This window comes from Pongo pygmaeus, chromosome 4, assembly GCF_028885625.2.
Source record: "Pongo pygmaeus isolate AG05252 chromosome 4, NHGRI_mPonPyg2-v2.0_pri, whole genome shotgun sequence".
In the NCBI taxonomy this organism is placed as follows: domain Eukaryota; kingdom Metazoa; phylum Chordata; class Mammalia; order Primates; family Hominidae; genus Pongo; species Pongo pygmaeus.
The window spans coordinates 70,862,076-70,879,601 of NC_072377.2; the positions used below are offsets into that span (position 1 = coordinate 70,862,076).

A 17,526-nucleotide genomic window follows, 5' to 3' on the forward strand; every position below is an offset into this window, starting at 1 on the left:
TTCCCTCTCCAGTAACTTCAAAGAGTAAAAAGTTGCTCACTTCTTCAATATCCAACTGGAGTATTCTAGGAGGTACTTTATATATTATCTTCCCCTAAAAGAGTTATGTTCCCTAAAATATAATAGTATTTGTATTTTCTACAGAGGGATTTGGTATACTTCAAATATTTGTTTACTTTAGAAAATACGAAGTAATTAAGGTAAGCAAGAAACTTGGATAATATACAATAGAAAGCGCTTTCAAGTAAAAAAATAAACAGAAATTTCTCTTAGAAAACTAATGATACTAAATGGATTTAGGATTCTCTAGTTTAGCTTGTATGTAATACTAAATGAGTCTTGTATCTGAGTTTATCGACCTTTAAAAAACATTTGCTACTTATAAAAATATGCCACATCACCAATAGCTAGAGATTTTCAGAAATAATTTTATTTACAGAAAATTCAGAGGATTAATAAAATGTCATGAATACAATTTTGTTGGTAATAATTAGCAGAATCAAGAGTAGATTAATATATAAGGTAACATGGTATATTAATAATACAAACTAAAATATCAATTTTATGCTAGCTTTATCCATTAGTTTTTCATATTCCAATTTTAAACAAATCTAGAAATAAGACAGTACATATGAAACAAATTTGCTAAATATTTTTAAATTATGCCACCTTCTACATCAGATATTACCTCAATTTTAAAACCATCTGCAAATTAAATGACCTTCCCATTATAATTTCTAAATATAAAGAAGCACCAACTGGAACTCAAAATGCATAAAAGATATTGTTATATATTTTAAGAAAATATTATATTAGCAATATCATAAATCAACAAAGAATCCAAAGAATATTGCATGAGGTAAGGTACATTAAATGTTTTATGCCTAGAATATTATCTACTTGCATTCTTATCCATATAGTTTAAAACACCAAAGCACTCACTGAATAAGAAAGGACCATTTAAAAATGAATAATAGGTGGCAGCACATGCCATTTTGCAATAAAAGTAAGATGGCCTATGTGCATTAATTTGCAAATAATGTTTTTTATCCAAATAGTCCTATGGTTCCAATATCCTTGAATGATAAGTTTTTACTGTGTGAAAAAAGAAAACATCCTTTTACTGATGGAAAGCTTCTAATCTTATTCGGGTTGGATCTTCTGGATGTCTCAAGGCAATTCCATTACGCAGCAGCAGCTCAACATAAGGTGGCCAAAAGGAATCACTAATTTTGACATATGGATCATGTGGAACATCAAATAATCTATTTATAAGAATCTAGGAGAAAATATCATTCAAAATATACTTTACTTGGGAAAAAGTCAATATAGCTATAAGAAAGTTTTTTGTCAAAGAATATTGACCTCTTTTCTTTTTCAACAACTGTTTAATACTTTTAATCTACAAATTTGAATTTCCTTTTTGAAAGGACTACGGGTATTAGCTAATGAAAAAAGCTTTAAAGTGAATTTTTGCATCTTTAATTTAGAAAAACATTTCCTAAAAATTGGTTAGAAATAATTTACAATCCTCCCACTTCTTTTGAGATTAATATCTTCTTTAGGATAAAGACAAAAATCTTAAAAAATTAATATTTCACAAAAAACACAAAAAGTTAAAAAGAAAGTGAGCAATTGTGTCTTAATATTTGAAGGAAAAATAACTGGTCCTGTCCCCCAAAAAACACCTATTCTTCTGATAAATCTTTGCAAGAGTCAATTTTGTCATCATCACTTCCTTCAGCTTCATCCTGAGTATCCCTGATCTTCATTAAGGATATTGTGGAATTACAACCACAAATTGAGTTTTGAGTATTTATATTAAATTATATAGGCTAGCATTTTCCAAACTGCATTCCATAGAATTAGTCTCCCTAAAGATGTTCTTAGTTCCTGAAAAACAAGGTTCTGTGATCAAACAAGCTTGGGAAAGCTGGCTAATGTGAATTGAGAATCAGCTATTCTTTCCCAAATCCACTGCTATTATAAAAGTTTTTTCAAGAAACAAATATTTACAATTGTTTGAATACTAATGTTATGAAATACAGTGAAAAACGCTAAATGTAGATCAATTGTTATTTTGCCTCCTCAGCTACCTTCCAGTGCCTTCACAAATTACAAAACTAAAACTCAGAAGAGTTAAGAGATTCCTCAGGGGCACATAATCAGGGGTGGATCTTGGATTAGACTCCGTATCTCTGAATTGTCAGGCCAAATTTTTAACTGAAAGATGCTGTTTTAAGGAACATGGAAAAGAGAATGCATAATTTATACAATTACAAAGTGCCATAGAAATAAATCAAATTAATCCATCAAGCTCTAATCTCAATTAAATTTTATAATAATACCTTAGTTCTTGAAATAACATTTTCAACTATCATTAATTATTTCAAGTCCCACATTCTGCAGGAAAAAAGCTTTGGCCTCATTTCTTTTGAATATCATAATATAGAATTAAATATTATTTGTATTTTAGAGCAATGGCTTATTTTAGTACAAACAGCTTATTTTAGTACAAATCTTTCCTATTTTGCATTTCTAATTTTAATCATATTGTTTTATTTTTAACCTAACTGCAGTTTTAATATTAGTTCCTTTATCACTGACAATATGAGCCTTGGAGACAAACTTAGGATTCTAATGCTAAGTTTTATATGCTGATATAGTTTAGGTGTGTCCCCTACCAAATCTCATTTTGAAATGTAATCCCCAATGTTGGAGGTGAAGCCTGGTGGGAGGTGACTGGATCATCAGGGTGAATTTCTCATGAATGCTTTAGCAAATCCCCTTGGTGCTGTCCTCATGATAGTGAGTTCTCGCAAGATCTGGCTGCTTAAAAGTGTGTGTGGTACCTTTCCCTCTCCCTCTTGCTCCCACTCTGGCCATGTAAAGTGTCTGCTCCTGCTTCACCTTCTGCTATGAGTAAAAGCTCCCTTAGGCCTCCTTAGAAGCTGAGCAGATGCTAGTGTCATGTTTATACAGCCTGCAAACCATGAACCAATTAAATTCCTTTTCCTTATAAATTATACAGTCTTAGGTATTTCTTTACAGCAACACAACAATGGCCTAACACAGATGGTACATACTATGTACACTATTAAAAAATTATACATGTAATACCTTTCAGTATTTCCATGACTGACAATTTTTATTAAAAAAAAAGGTTAAGTCATCCATGAGAAACTATAGTCATCTTAGTTTCAGCATAGAGTAGCTAGAAATACGTTAAAATATTCTAATTATGAATCTAATAAATATTTGTATTTTGCTTTTCAAAGCAATAATATTCTGTATTAAATCCTGAGGAACCAAAACTTGTCAGCTGGGCAAAAAGAGACTTTAACACCTAGTTCATTAAGTTAAATGAAACGCGTTTTCTGAAATCACTCTTTCTTCAAAATTTACCAATGATTTTAAAAGGGGGTACATTAATTGGTAAATACCCTGTTCTTCATACACTATTTCATTTTCCTTTCTGCCCAATTTATCATAAATTGTCATATCAAGATCTTCCAAAGTATTTAATATAATTGATAACATGGTTGAGGTTCAAAGACATTTTTGAAAAGGTCGAAGATATTTATAAAACAAGGTATATGTCAAATCAGAGAAAGTTGGAAAACTCAGTACTTACATTACAAGAAAAGAGACTGATGTTATTTTTTAAAAATTGTACAATTTCTACAACTTTGTGGAAAGAATCTTTAAGTTCATTACGTATTTTATATAGAGTACAGAGCTACCAATTAAAGAGTCAATGTAACAGCATAGAGTTTTACTATGTAAACACTAGATAACATCATTAAAAAAATTTTTTCACCCTGTCAGCTCATACCTAGATAAAAATTTTACCTGTAATAAATCTTGAGAACATGATTAAGAGATAGACCTTAAATTCACATTATTTAAAAAATAACAATATTCCTCTCAGTACTGTACAGGGAACAGAAACTAATTTTATACCAAAGATATATTATTACAAATATATTTAATAAAGATTGATGAATACTTTAAGAATTAAAGCAGTATTTTTTGTTTTTCAAGTCTGAGTATAATTGTTCACAAATGACTAAGAGACAGCTTCAAGACAAAACAAACTACACAAAACACTTACCTCGAACATTTCATGCAGTGTTATCAGGTTTACAGATGATTCTTGAATGTTTTTCTTCAAGAGAAATGTGAATAACAAACAATTACCACTTCACTTCTGCCAATGGTGAAATATTGGACTGTTTTTACAAGACTTTTATTTTATTTTTGAGACAGAGTTTCATTCTTGGCGCCCAGGCTGGAGTGCAATGGCGCAATCTCGGTTCGCTGCAACCTTCGCCTCCTGGGTTCAAGCGATTCTCTTGCCTCAGCCTCCCGAGTAGCTGGGATTACAGGCTCCCACCACCATGCCTGGCTAATTTTTGTATTTTTAGTAGATACGAGGTTTCACCATGTTGGCCAGGCTGGTCTCGAGCTCCTGACCTCAGGTGATCTGCCCACATCAGCCTCCCAAAGTGCTTTGATTACAGGAGTGAGCCACCGCGTTCAGCCAAGACTTTTAAAATTAATATTTCTTAGTTGTAATGGTACAAAGTAACTAAAATCAAATATTCATAATTAAGTGACAAAAAATTCTGAAAGTAAACATTGTATTTAAGTCAGATTCATAAAAATGCAGTTGAAATATCTTCTAAGACAGTGAAAACTCTTATAGTAACTGGACAATACAATTAAAACTATCCATAAACATATAATAGATATACACATTATATATAATCATATAAAAAATTTAGTATTTAAATCCCCCAATAAAAACTCCCCAAATGACATTCCAGAGTACATTTATGCAGTTTCAGTATAGGAAACTTGCTCTTATGAGAGACTTAATCATCTTTCTATAGCTCTTGACAGTTTGTCATGTTAGCTCAACTCATTAGTTGTTTCTTCCTTGGAATGACGAGAATAAATCTCATTCCAATTCTACCCAAGAGTTCCTCAAATATTTGAAGACTGCTATTATAAGGCCCAAATCTTCTCTTTTTCAAAATACTAATCACCATTTGTTTCTTCAATTATTTTTCTTTTTCTTTTTTTCGGAGACAGGGTCTCACTCTGTCACCCAGGCTGGAGTGCAGTGGTGCCATCATAGCTCATTGCAGCCTCAACTTCCTGGGCTCAAGCTATCTTCCCACCTCAGCCTCCCGAGTAGCTGGGACTACAGGCATGTGCCACAGTAATGTTTTTGTTTATTTGTTTGTTTTGTAGAGGCAGGGTCTTGCTACGTTGTCCAAGCTGGTCTCAAATTTTTGGCTTCAAGTGATCCTCCCACCTCAGTCTCCTAAAGTGCGGGATTACAGGTGTGAGCCACCACACCCCACCTCAATTACTTTTCATATGACATAAATTTGAGCCTTCTCAATACCATGATTATTCTCTGAATGTGCTCTAATTTGTCTTTTGTTTTCCCTCATCCAGTCTGCCACAATGATCTAGGTGTGATTTGACTACCAAAGACAAAAAAAGAACACCCACTTTCATAATTACAGAGACTAGAATTCTATTCATTAAATTTAAGATGGTATTAGCTTTTAGACATCTATTTTTTCCTTGTGGACTTCTGAGAATACTATCATCTAAAATGCCAAAGTATTTTTCACATATCTAGCTAAAAATGTCTTCCTTATTCTGTAATGTAATGTTTCTGTATGTATGTAAATACATAGATATTCTATGTATTTCTACTTAAACATCAACCTATTTTATTTGCCTTAGTTCCTAACTAGCTAAGAAATAAAGTCTTCAATCTGTCATCCAACATATTTACTATCTAGCCCTCTTACTTTCACATCATTTGTAAACTTTGATAGCCACATATTCTATCTCTTTAAGTTATTGTTAAAAATGTTCAACAGGACAGACTCTAAAGGAAACCGCTAGAAAGTTCCAAGATAATACTAATCCTAATCAGAAGGTTTTGAATTCAGACATTCAATTAATTATAAAGTTGCCTACTACAGTGACAACTATTATTTTCCTGATACCAGTCAGAGATTACCATGGAATTCTTATAAAGCCTTGCAGAAATACAAATATATTAAAGAAATAGTACATAACACTAACAAAAATATATACGATTCCTAAATAAAGACAGCTGAGCAGGCTCTGAAAATCTAATACCTTAGTAAAGGAAAAAGAGTGGTATAAATGAGCATATGATTAGTGGTGAAGACAGCACAATTATAGTATTGATTAATAAATGAGAAGCAAGATACAGGTTAAATTATAAAGACTTGAGACAATCAAATGAAATGCAGAAGAAAAATATAAAAGAAAATTTCTATGAAATGAAATGTGAATTAAAACTGCCCAGAAAAATAACATCTTTTTCAAAGGAAAACTGATATTGAATAACCAACATTGTGAAATATTCTTATGTTATTGGTTCAAATATAAAGAACTCTCCAGATATAGTCAGAAGCAACAAGTCATCCATAGGCTGGCCTCAGAATTCTCTATATCACATTCCATCTTAAAAGACAGGGAGCAATACCTAACAGAACTTGAGATTAAAAAAAAAAAAGTGCTTAAAATATCCTTTTAGTATAAAGACAAACAAAGTATTTACACCATCCAAGAATCCAAAGACTAACCACCCAGGAATTCTTGAACAAATTACTTGTCAAAGAAACCCATCAAACTAAGCGAAGGATTAAACTTAAGAACTCTTGGAAGCTTGGCCCGGGCACGGTGGCTCATGCCTGTAATCCCAGCACTTTGGGAGGCCGAGGCGGGCGGATCACCAGCTCAGGAGATCGAGAGTATCCTGGCTTACACGGTGAAACCCCGTCTCTACTAAAAGCATACAAAAAAAAAAAAAAAATTAGCCAGGCGTGGTTGCGGGTGCCTGTACTCCCAGCTACTCGGGAGGCTGAGGCAGGAGAATGGTGTGAACCCGGGAGGCGGAGCTTACAGTGAGCCGAGATCGCGCCACTGCACTCCAGCGTGGGCGACAAAGCAAGACTCCATCTCAAAAAAAAAAACAAACAAAAAACTCTGGGAGGCTAAGTCGGGCGGATCATAAGGTCAGGAGATCGAGACCATCCTGGCTAACACAGTGAAACCCCGTCTCTACTAAAAATACCAAAAAAACCCAAAACAAACCAAATTAACTGGGCATGGTGGAATGCACCTGTAGTCCCAAGCTACTCAGGAGGCTGAGGCAGGAGAATCGCTTGAACCTGGGAGGCAGAGGTTGCAGCGAGACGAGATCATGCCACTGCACTCCAGCCTGGGCAACAGAGGGAGACTCCATCTCAAAAAAAAAAAAAAAAAAAAGATAATGAGCATTGACTCCAATACAATGTAGAATGAAGGCTAAATATAAATGGTGTTTTCTGAATAAAATATAAATAAAATATAAGTTCCGAATAAAATATAACCTGCCAAAGTAAAAATAACACGAAATAGAAATAAGGGTATAGGAAAAAGAATAATTTTCTTATCTTTTACAGCAGAGTCAATAACTGCCTAGAATTGAGATATGAAGTTAAACTGTAATTAAATTTTCCATGTTTTTCATGATTCACTTGTTTCCTTTATATTGAAAGGATCTCTCCAGAACTAAAATCATTTGATGCAAAGAAATATTTTTCTGAGTTCAACTGTTCAACTTCACTCATTCTTTTTCTTCTCTCAAAATTAAGTAAAATTAGGCCAGGCACAGTGGGGCACACCTGTAATCCCAGCACTTTGGGAGGCTGAGGTGTGTGGATCACCTGAGGTCAGGAGATCAAGACCAGCCTGGCCAGCATGGTAAAATTCCATCTCTACTAAAAAACAAAGATAGAAAAATTGGCCAGCATAGCAGTGCACACCTGTAATCCCATCTACTCAGGAGTCTGAGGCAGGAGAATCACTTGAACCCAGGAGGTGGAGGTTGCAGTGAGCTGAAATCTCAGCTACTGTACTCCAGCCTGGGTGACAGAACAAGACTCCATCTCAAAAAAAAAAAAAAAAAAGTAAAATTACATTTATTTTATTATTAGCATTTACAAAATTACATTGATCCAGCCATCCATCAATCCATCTATTTATGGTTCTATATGTATATGTGCTTAGCAAGATATCTCAAATGACAATCACCTAATATTAATTGTGATGTTCACCTAATGGTAATGATCTGATGGAGGGAGTTTTGTTGTTTTTAGCTTTCTTCTTTGTATACATCTTTGAGTTATAAAGTCCAGTGTTGTGGACTGAACGATGTCTCCCCAAAATTCATATGTGGAAGTCCTAATGTGACTATGTTTTTAAAAATAAAGTCTTAAATAAGGTAATTAAGGATAAATGAGGTCGTAAGAATGGGGCCCTAATCCAATATGAATGGTTTCCTCATAAAAAGAGGAAGAGACACTTGAGAATTCTTTCTTTCCTTGGGTACACAAAGAGCCCAATGTGAGAACACAGTGAGCAAGTGGTCACCTACAAGCCAGGAAGAGAGACCAGAAACCAACCCCGACAGTACCTCCCTTTCATCTTGAACTTCTAGCCTCTACACTGTGAAACTTTTGTTTAAACCACCCAGTCTGTGGTATTTTGTTATCACAGCCCAAGTAGACTAATAAACACCATATTGTTGGGGGGAGAGAGAGAAACATACAGAGAAAGAAACAGAGAGACAAGAATCACTTTGTAACATGTATCAATAGTCCTTATACATCATAAAAAAAGAAGTGAGGTTATAAAATCTGACTTAATGACCCGATAATGGCTCATGGTAATCAAGCTTCCTTTTCAGGATGCCTCAAACCTCTGGTTCTATTAGTGGAGCAACAGCAACAAAAAGTGTTGAAAAAAATGGAGGAGACTGGGACCAGAAAATAAATCAGTGAGTTGTTGCAAGATTAAGGTCATAAAGAGGCAAGGAATCATGACTTTAATGAAATGGCCAACAGGAGGCTGTCATACTTTTACAAATAAATAAGAGGTAAAAAACAATAATAGAATGGAAGACACAGTCCATAACAAATGTAAAGCCTATAGACAATTATAAATAAGGGAAGAATAAAAAGAACACAGATAGTAAAAACAAAAACAAACAGAACTTTTTCTCCTTTTCCTAGTATATTCACATTCATTCAATAAATATGAACTGAGAAGGTTCTATATAAAAGATATGCAAGATAGAAGAGATACAAAGATGAATTAAACACACCGAGTAGCTCACAGGGCATGGGGATAAAGGGAGAGATAGACATAAATAACATTAACAAAATCATTTGAAAAGTGTTACTAAAAGGACACCTAGAGCCAGATTCAGTAGCTCACATCTGTAGTCCCAGCTGTGTGGAGGCTGAGGCGGGTGGATAGCTTCAACCCAGGAGTTCAAGTCTACCCTGGGCAACATAGCAAGACCTCGTCTCTAAAAAACTCAATCAATAGGTCAGGTGTGGTGGTTCACGCCTGTAATCCCAGCACTTTGGGAGGCTGAGGCGGGCGAATCAATTGAGGTCAGGAGTTCGAGACCAGCCTGGCCAACATGGTGAAACCCTGTCTACTAAAAATACAAAAAAATTAGCTGGGTGTGGTGGCACACGTTTGTGGTCCCATCCACTCGGGAGGCTGGGACAGGAGAATCTATCACTTGAACCTGGGAGGCAGAGGTTGCAGTGAGCAGAGATCATACCACTGCACTCCAGCCTGGGTGACAGAGCAAAACTTGGTCCCCAAAAATAAAAATAAATCAATAAAAGAACACCTAAATTTCATAATATGTTTCACTCAAAAGATGTTTAAACTATCTTAAGTAGGAATCTGCTACCCTCACCAGATCGAAAGGGTTTTAACCTAGGCAGAAAAAATAGAATGTATAAGGCACAAAAAAGTGAGAGGTCAATTGGTGACATAGCTGAATGGATTCATGTAAGAGATGGATGAATGCTTGGAGATGAGGCTGAGGAGATAGAAGTCCATAGTATAAATTCTAATGAAGAGATTTCTAAGGAGTTTACAGACTTCATTCCCTAGGGAAACATGAAAGATTTTATGCTGAAAATGATTAAACCAAATATATTATTCAATGATTACTCCAATTTCAAAAGTCTTATTAACACCATATATATATATAAGAACTGTTCACAATCTTCTGCCACTCAATAAAATATTTATTTGCTTTTTCAGAAAAGGTTTATTTCATTATAGCTATTAAAATAGTCAATAACTTACATTAATCTGTAACAAATTTTAAACATCATTCTTTTGATTTAAAAAGTTGTACATACTCATCACAGAAAATTGAAAAAATTGTGAAAAGCAAAAAAACCACCTACAATCCTAGCTGTCAGACATAAGTACTATCAATTTTTAAACATAAGTTAGATTCAAACAATTTAATCATCAGTGTTTTATTCATTCAACAATAAGTTGTATTTCATTAACTTCTTTGAAGGTGTTCAATACATTATATGAAAAGCTGACCTACTCCCATCACAAGGATATAATATAAGAAATATACTCTGACTGGGTGCAGTGGCTCACACCTGTAATCCTAGCATCTAATAATCCCACTTGGGAGGCCGAGGTGGGCAGATTGCCTGAGCTCAGGAGTTCAAGACCAGCCTGGGCAACTTGGTGACATCCCCTCTCTACTACAAATACAAAAAATTAGCTGGGCATGGTGGCACACACCTGTAGTCCCAGCTACTCTGAAGGCTAAGGCACAAGAATCACTTGAACCCAGGAGGCAGAGATTGCAGTGAGCTGAGATCACGCCATTGAACTACAGCCTGGGTGACAGAGAGAGACTCTGTCCCCCCGCCCACCCGCCCCAAAAAATATACATATACTTAATTCCATTTTATTGAATAATTAGGTTGCTTCTAGTTTTTCAATAAGTATAATGTGATAATGGCATATTTCCATACATGTGCATATCTTTGAACTAAATAAGAAAATATGCTTCTAAACCCACCTAAAATAATTTCAAATATGATAATTTACATAAATGTCTTCTCTAAAACTTACCTTTTTCTTTTTAACACTTCTATCAGGCAGAGGAAAATGGTCTTCTAGAAACTCGCCCAAGGTACTCAAGAGTTTCTCCTTATATTCTTTTACATTGAGCATTTTAGTTTTCAGCTCATTAAAGATTCTAATAGATTTAAAAAATTAAGAGAAACATTTAACTGATAAAACACATATGCACATGTAACTAGTTATTCATGAAGTTGATCAAAAACTTTGTTAAAACTTCATTTGCTCAAACCAAATAACTACCTTTTTGAAAATAATATTGTCTATATAACAAGTAGAGAAACCAAAGGTACAGTCAAGTCAAGTCACTCATAAAAGATCATATAATAGCTAATAGTTAACAAAAGTTAGGGCAAGACTCCTGATTCCTGGTAACATTTAACTTCATCTATGTTTCACGTAACACAAAAAATAAAATACTTTTCCTATTTTAAAAACCTAGAACATAAAATTAATACCTTGATTCAGAAAATGTTTCAACCTTATTTTTCAATTCACTGTGTAGTACATTAAGAGATTCCATTATCTGTTGCTGTTCATCCAACCACCGTTGTTCCCTTTCGACATGGAAAAACAAAACAAGCAATATCTAAATAAAACTTTAAATGTCACTTAATATATATGAATGATTAATAGTAATTATAACATAAACAAACCTTTCTAAGTCTTCCTTTAACTTTTCATTCTTTGACTCCATAGTGGACAGTACCATTTCAAGATCTTGTCTCAGCTTTTGGAACTAGAATAAAATAATTCAAATTAATTGCTTGGTCTTTAATCCCAGTTTTATTCCTGAACGAAAGTCAAATTTACATAGTGGTCCAGGATACTTCCATTCGGACATCAGTAGTAAAAAAGCCTAGCAGAAAGCATTTGAAAAGGTAAATATACAGTAGGTGCTAAATTTGTGGTAATATTCTATGGTTAAATTCAAAAATATAAGAGGTTTTGAGCAGTAAATTTTAATATCATATTGAAAGGCAAAATAATGGTGTGTTTTCAGTAATCAGAGTAGGCACTTTTTTGTTTTGAAACAGTCTCACTCTGTCACCCAGGCTGGAGGGCAGTGGTGCCATCTCAGCTCACTGCAAGCTCCGCCTCCCGGGTTCACGCCATTCTCCTGCCCCAGCCTCCTGAGTAGCTGGGACTACAGGTGCCTGCCACCATGCCAGGCTAGCTTTTTGTGTTTTTAGTAGAGATGGGGTTTCACCATGTTAGCCAGGATGGTCTCGATCTCCTGACCTTGTGATCCACCCGCCTTGGCCTCCCAAAGTGCTGGGATTACAGGTGTGAGCCACTGTGCCCGGCCCAGGTACCTTTTCTTTTATTTTTATTTTTTGAGACGGAGTCTTGCTTTGTCACCCAGGCTGGAGTGCAGTGGCGTGAACTCGGCTCACTGCAACTTCTGCCTCCTGGGTTCAAGTGATTCTCCTGCCTCAGCCTCCCGAGTAGCTGGGAATACAGGCACGTGCCACCACGCCCAGCTAATTTTTGTATTTTTAGTAAAGACGGGGTTTCACCATATTGGCCAGGCTGGTCTAGACCTTCTGACTTCATGATCCACCCGCCTCAGTCTCCCAAAGTGCTGGGATTACAGGTGTGAGCCACCACACTCGGCCCCAGGTACCTTTTCTAAGGAGACTGTACAAAACAGAAACAAATGACTCACTCATTCAATATTTATTCAATCAAATTTGTTGATCAATCATTGACTATTAGGCACTGTTGAAGGAGGGAGAGATGTAAAGCTGAACAGAACAAAGAGGGAAATCCAGACGTTTACTCCAGCAATGGTCAAGTGTCATAAAGAAAAAAAAAATCAAAATAAAAGTAAAGGTATGAAGAGCAAGAAATGGATGTTTTAGGTAGTATGATATGGAAAGACTTCTCTGATCAGGTAACATTTAAATAACAGAGAAAGAAGACAAAGGAAAACATCATGTTATTCTCTAGCAAAAGAATGTTTCAGGGAAAGGGAATAGTAAGTACAATGGCCAAGGGGCAGAAGTATGCTTGAGGGATTTTAGGAACAACAAAGACTAAAGAGAACTACAATAAGCACTAGTGTTCCATTCTCCTGATCACAAGAGTTTCCATTAGCTTTTTCTAAACATAAATCAGTGATAAGTTAAACATGTATATTACAAACCCTAAAGTAACTACGAAAACAAAGAAAATAAATAACTAATAACTCAATAGTGATAATTAGAGACCAGCCTGGGCAACATGGCGAAACCGTGTCTCTACAAATAAATACAAAAATTAGCCAGGCATGGTGCCACATGCCTGTAGTCCCAGCTACTTGGAAGGCTGAGGCAGGAGGATCACTTGAGGCCAGGAGGTGGATGCTGCAGTGAGCTGAGATCATACCACTGCACGCCAGCCTGGGTAACAAGGCAAGACCCTGCCTCAACAACAACAACGACAACAACAACAACACACACAATCCAAGAAGGTGGGAAAAGAAGAAAACAGGAACAGAAAAACAGTAGGATGAAAAGAAAGATAAATCAAGGCCAAGCCTGGTGACTCATTCCTGTAATTCTACCACTTTAGGAGGCTAAGGTGAAAGGGTTGTCTGAGGCCAGGAGTTCAAGGCTGCAGTGAGCTATGATATCAACACTGCACCCAGCCTGGGCAATGGAGCGAGATCCTCTGCTCCCAACCCTCCCTCCCCCCGAAAAATATAAATCAATAACATAGCTTTCAATGCAATCATATTGATTATATTAAATATGGCCTAAGAATGGCATTAAATTGAAAAATAATAGAAAGGTATCTAGAAATCTTTGCAACTATTTGGATACCAAAAACATACATCTAAATAATCCATGGGTCAAAGAAGCAACCAATATGAAAATAGGAAATTATTATAACTGAATAGAAATAAAAACATTAACATCAAAATTTGTCTTTTTTTTTTTCATCCCCCAAACAATTGACATGCAACATCAAGATTTCTGGGATGAAGCAAAAGCAGTAATCAGATGAGAATTTAGAGCACTAAAAATCTATTTTTTTTTTTTTTGAGACGGAATCTAGCTCTGTTGTCAGGCTGGAGTGCAGTGGCACTATCTCGGCTCACTACAGCCTCCGCCTCCCGGGTTCAAGTGATTCTCCTGCTTCAGCCTCCCGAGTAGCTGGGACTACAGGTGCATGCCACCATGCCCAGCTAATTTTTGTATTTTTAGTAGAGATGGGGTTTCACCATGTTGGCCAGGATGGTCTCGATCTCCTGACCTCGTGATCTGCCCACCTCAGCATCCCAAAGTGCTGGTATTACAGGCGTGAGCCACTGCGCCCGGCCTAAAAGCCTATTTTAAAAGAAAGCTCTCAAATTAATAACCTCAGCTTCTATCATAAGAAATATGAAAAAGAGCAAATAAAACCCACAGTTAAGTTGAGGAAATAATAACAACAAAGAAGTTAAATCAGTACAAAATAAAAAAATAAAAATAAGGAAAGAGTAATGAAAATTGGTTTTTTGAGACAGTGAATAAAATTAGATTAATTATGGGGTGGGGAGAAGGACATAAATCACCAATATCAGGAATGAGAGAGGTGACATCACTACAAACATTAAAATGATAATGGAGAAATGTTATGGACAATCTTGTCACTAAATTTGACAAATCAGATGAATAAATTCTTTGAGAGACATAAACTACCAAAGCTCATTTAGACAAATATGACTAGCTCCAGAGAAATGAAATTTGTAATTAAAAATTTTCACAGATGAAAATTTTTTTTCATCTCTAAATTTTTATTCAGTTTATGAGAAAATTTTAGGCCCAGATGGTTTCTTCTGTGAATTCAAACAAATACTTCAGGAATAAAAAATTACTATTCTATACAAACTCTTTTGAAGAGGAGAGAATACTTCCTAATTTGTTCTATGAGGCTGGTATTACCCTTATATCAAAGCCTGACAAAGACATCACAAAAAAGAAAACCACAGACTAATATTCCTCATGAACACAGAAGCAAAAATCTCATAAAGTTTCAGCAAATTAAATTCAGCAATAAATAAGAAAGATTAATATAGTATGGCAAAGTGGGGTTTATCACAGGAATATACAGTTAAGCCGACAGATAAAATCAATTTTTGTATTTTTAGTAGAGATGGGGTGGTGGTGGGTCATGCCTGTAATCCCAGAACTTTCGGAGGCTGAGGTGGGCAGATCACCTGAGGTAGGGAGTTTGAGACCAGCCTGACCAACATGGATAAACCCCGTCTCTATTAAAAATACAAAATTAGCCAGGCGTGGTGGAGCATGCCTGTAATTCCAGCTACTTGGGAGGCTGAGGCAGGAGAATTGCTTGAACCCGGGAGGTGGAGATTACAGTGAGTTGAGATCACGCCATTGCACTCCAGCCTGGACAACAAGAGCGAAACTCCATCTCAAAAAGAAAAAAAAAAAAAAACAAAAATCAATTTTAAAAATCAATCAGTGTAATTCACCACATCAATAGATTTAAAAAAGGAGAAAACCATTTAATAACCTCAATAAATTCAGGAAGAGTAAGTGACAAAATTCAATATTAATTTGTGATTTTAAAATAAAAGACTTAGGCCAGGGGCGGTGGCTCATGCCTGTAATCTCAGCACTTTGGGAGGCCGAGGACCTGAGATTAAGAGTTCAAGACCAGCCTGGCCAAAATGGTGAAACCCCATCTCTACTAAAAATACATAAATTAGCCCAAAGTGGTGACAGGTGCCTGTAATCCAAGCTACTCGGGAGGCTGAGGCAGGAGAATTGCTTGAACCCAGGAGGCAGAGATTGCAGTGAACTGAGATCGTGCCATTGCACTCCAGCCTGGGTGACAGAGTAAGACCCTGTATCAAAATAAATAAATAAATAAATAAAATAACATAAAATAAAATAAGATTTCATAAACTGTAACAGAAGAAAATTTCCGCAATCTGATTAAAAGTGTCTATGAAAAACCTACTGCTAACATCACACTTAATGGTGAAAGGGCAAATGCTTTCCGATAACATCAGGAACAAGGCAAAGATGTCCATTCTTACCATTTCTATTCAATATTTTACTGAAGTACAAGTTCTAGGACAGCAAAATAACCCCCCAAAAAGATATAAAAATCATACAAAAGGGAAAAGATATGTAAAACCGTGTTTGATCTCAGATAATAAGTATGTAGAATAAAAGTTTCTCAAGTTCACTGGATACAAAATCAATATATAAATATTAATTGTATTTGTATTTATTAGTAATAAATAAAAATTGAAATTTAAGGCCGGGTGCGGTGCCTCAAGCCTGTAATCCCAGCACTTTGGGAGGCCAAGGTGGGCAGATCATGAGGTCAGGAGATCAAGACAATCCTGGCTAAAATGGTGAAAACCCATCTCTACTAAAAATACAAAACAAAATTAGCCAGGCGTGGTGGTGGGCACCTGTAGTCCCAGCTACTCGGGAGGCTGAGGCAGGAGAATGCCGTGAACCCGGGAGGTGGAGCTTGCAGTGAGCTGAGATGGCACCACTGCACTCTAGCCTGGGTGACAGAGCGAGATTCTGTCTCAACAAAAAAAAAAAAAAAAGGAAAAAGAAAAAAATTGAAATTTAAAAGAATACCGTTTAATAGTCAAAATTATGAAATAATAAAGGGATGAATTTGACAAAAGATGTGCAAGACCTGTATGCTGAAAACTACAAAACACTGGTGAGACAAAATGTTTAAACACCAAATAAATGGGGACCTAAATAAATACAAAGACGATACAGTGCTAATGGATCTGCATTCAGACTAAGTATGTTAAAGATAGCAATCTTCCACAAATTAACCTATAGATTCAGGGAAATTTCAAAGTTCCAGCTTTTTACGGGGCAGAATGACAAACCAATTCTAAAAGTTACGTGGAAATATGAAACAATTTTGAAAAGAACAACAAAGTTAGAGAATTCATAATACTTGATTTCAAGACTTATTTTAAAGCTTCGGTAAAAAACATAATGTGGTATTGGCTTAAAGACAGAAACACAGAACAAAAAACCAGAAATATCCAAAGCACAGAATAGAGAAAAACAGAGTCCAGAAATAGATACACATATATATGGTCATTAATTTTCAACAAAAGTGTAAAGGAAATTCAAAAAAGAAAAGATAATTTCTTCAACAAATACCACTGGAACAGTCAGTATCCAAATGAAAACAAATGACCCTATATCACTAACTCATACTATATATACATAAACATTAACTCAAAATGGATCATGAACCTAAATACTGAAACCTAAAACTTAAAAACTTTTAACAGAAAACACAGGAGAAAATCTTTGTGACTCTGAGTTGGGCAAACAGTTCTTAGATTTGAGCTCAGACCTTAATAGAAAACTTGATTAAATGGAGTTAATCAAATTAGGAACTTAAGTTCTCCAAAACACCACAGAGAAAATCAAAAGAATTCGGGCACCATGGCTCATGCCTGTAGTTCCAGCACTTTGGGAGGCTGAAGCAGGCAGATCACTTGAGCCCAAGAGT

General features: G+C 35.6%; 1 protein-coding gene across 7 annotated transcripts in view; it reads right to left on the minus strand.

Annotated features, from left to right (window-relative positions):
- Positions 1 to 408: 408 nt before the first annotated feature.
- The window catches only part of CENPK (centromere protein K), a 45,073-nt gene continuing 27,955 nt past the window's right edge, over positions 409 to 17,526 (minus strand). For 4 of the 7 annotated variants that reach the window (XM_054487524.1, XM_054487520.1, XM_054487521.1 and 1 more), the window contains 5 exons: positions 11,682 to 11,764; positions 11,484 to 11,582; positions 11,017 to 11,143; positions 4,115 to 4,168; positions 409 to 1,279 (listed from right to left, as the gene is read on the minus strand). In XM_054487524.1, coding sequence (XP_054343499.1) covers positions 1,121 to 1,279; positions 4,115 to 4,168; positions 11,017 to 11,143; positions 11,484 to 11,582; positions 11,682 to 11,764 — 522 coding nt within the window. In that variant the 3' untranslated portion in view covers positions 409 to 1,120. Of the gene's footprint in view, positions 2,234 to 4,114; positions 4,169 to 11,016; positions 11,144 to 11,483; positions 11,583 to 11,681; positions 11,765 to 17,526 lie in introns of all 7 variants that reach the window. The other 3 variants (XM_054487526.1, XM_054487525.1, XM_054487528.2) reach the window with 1 other exon arrangement.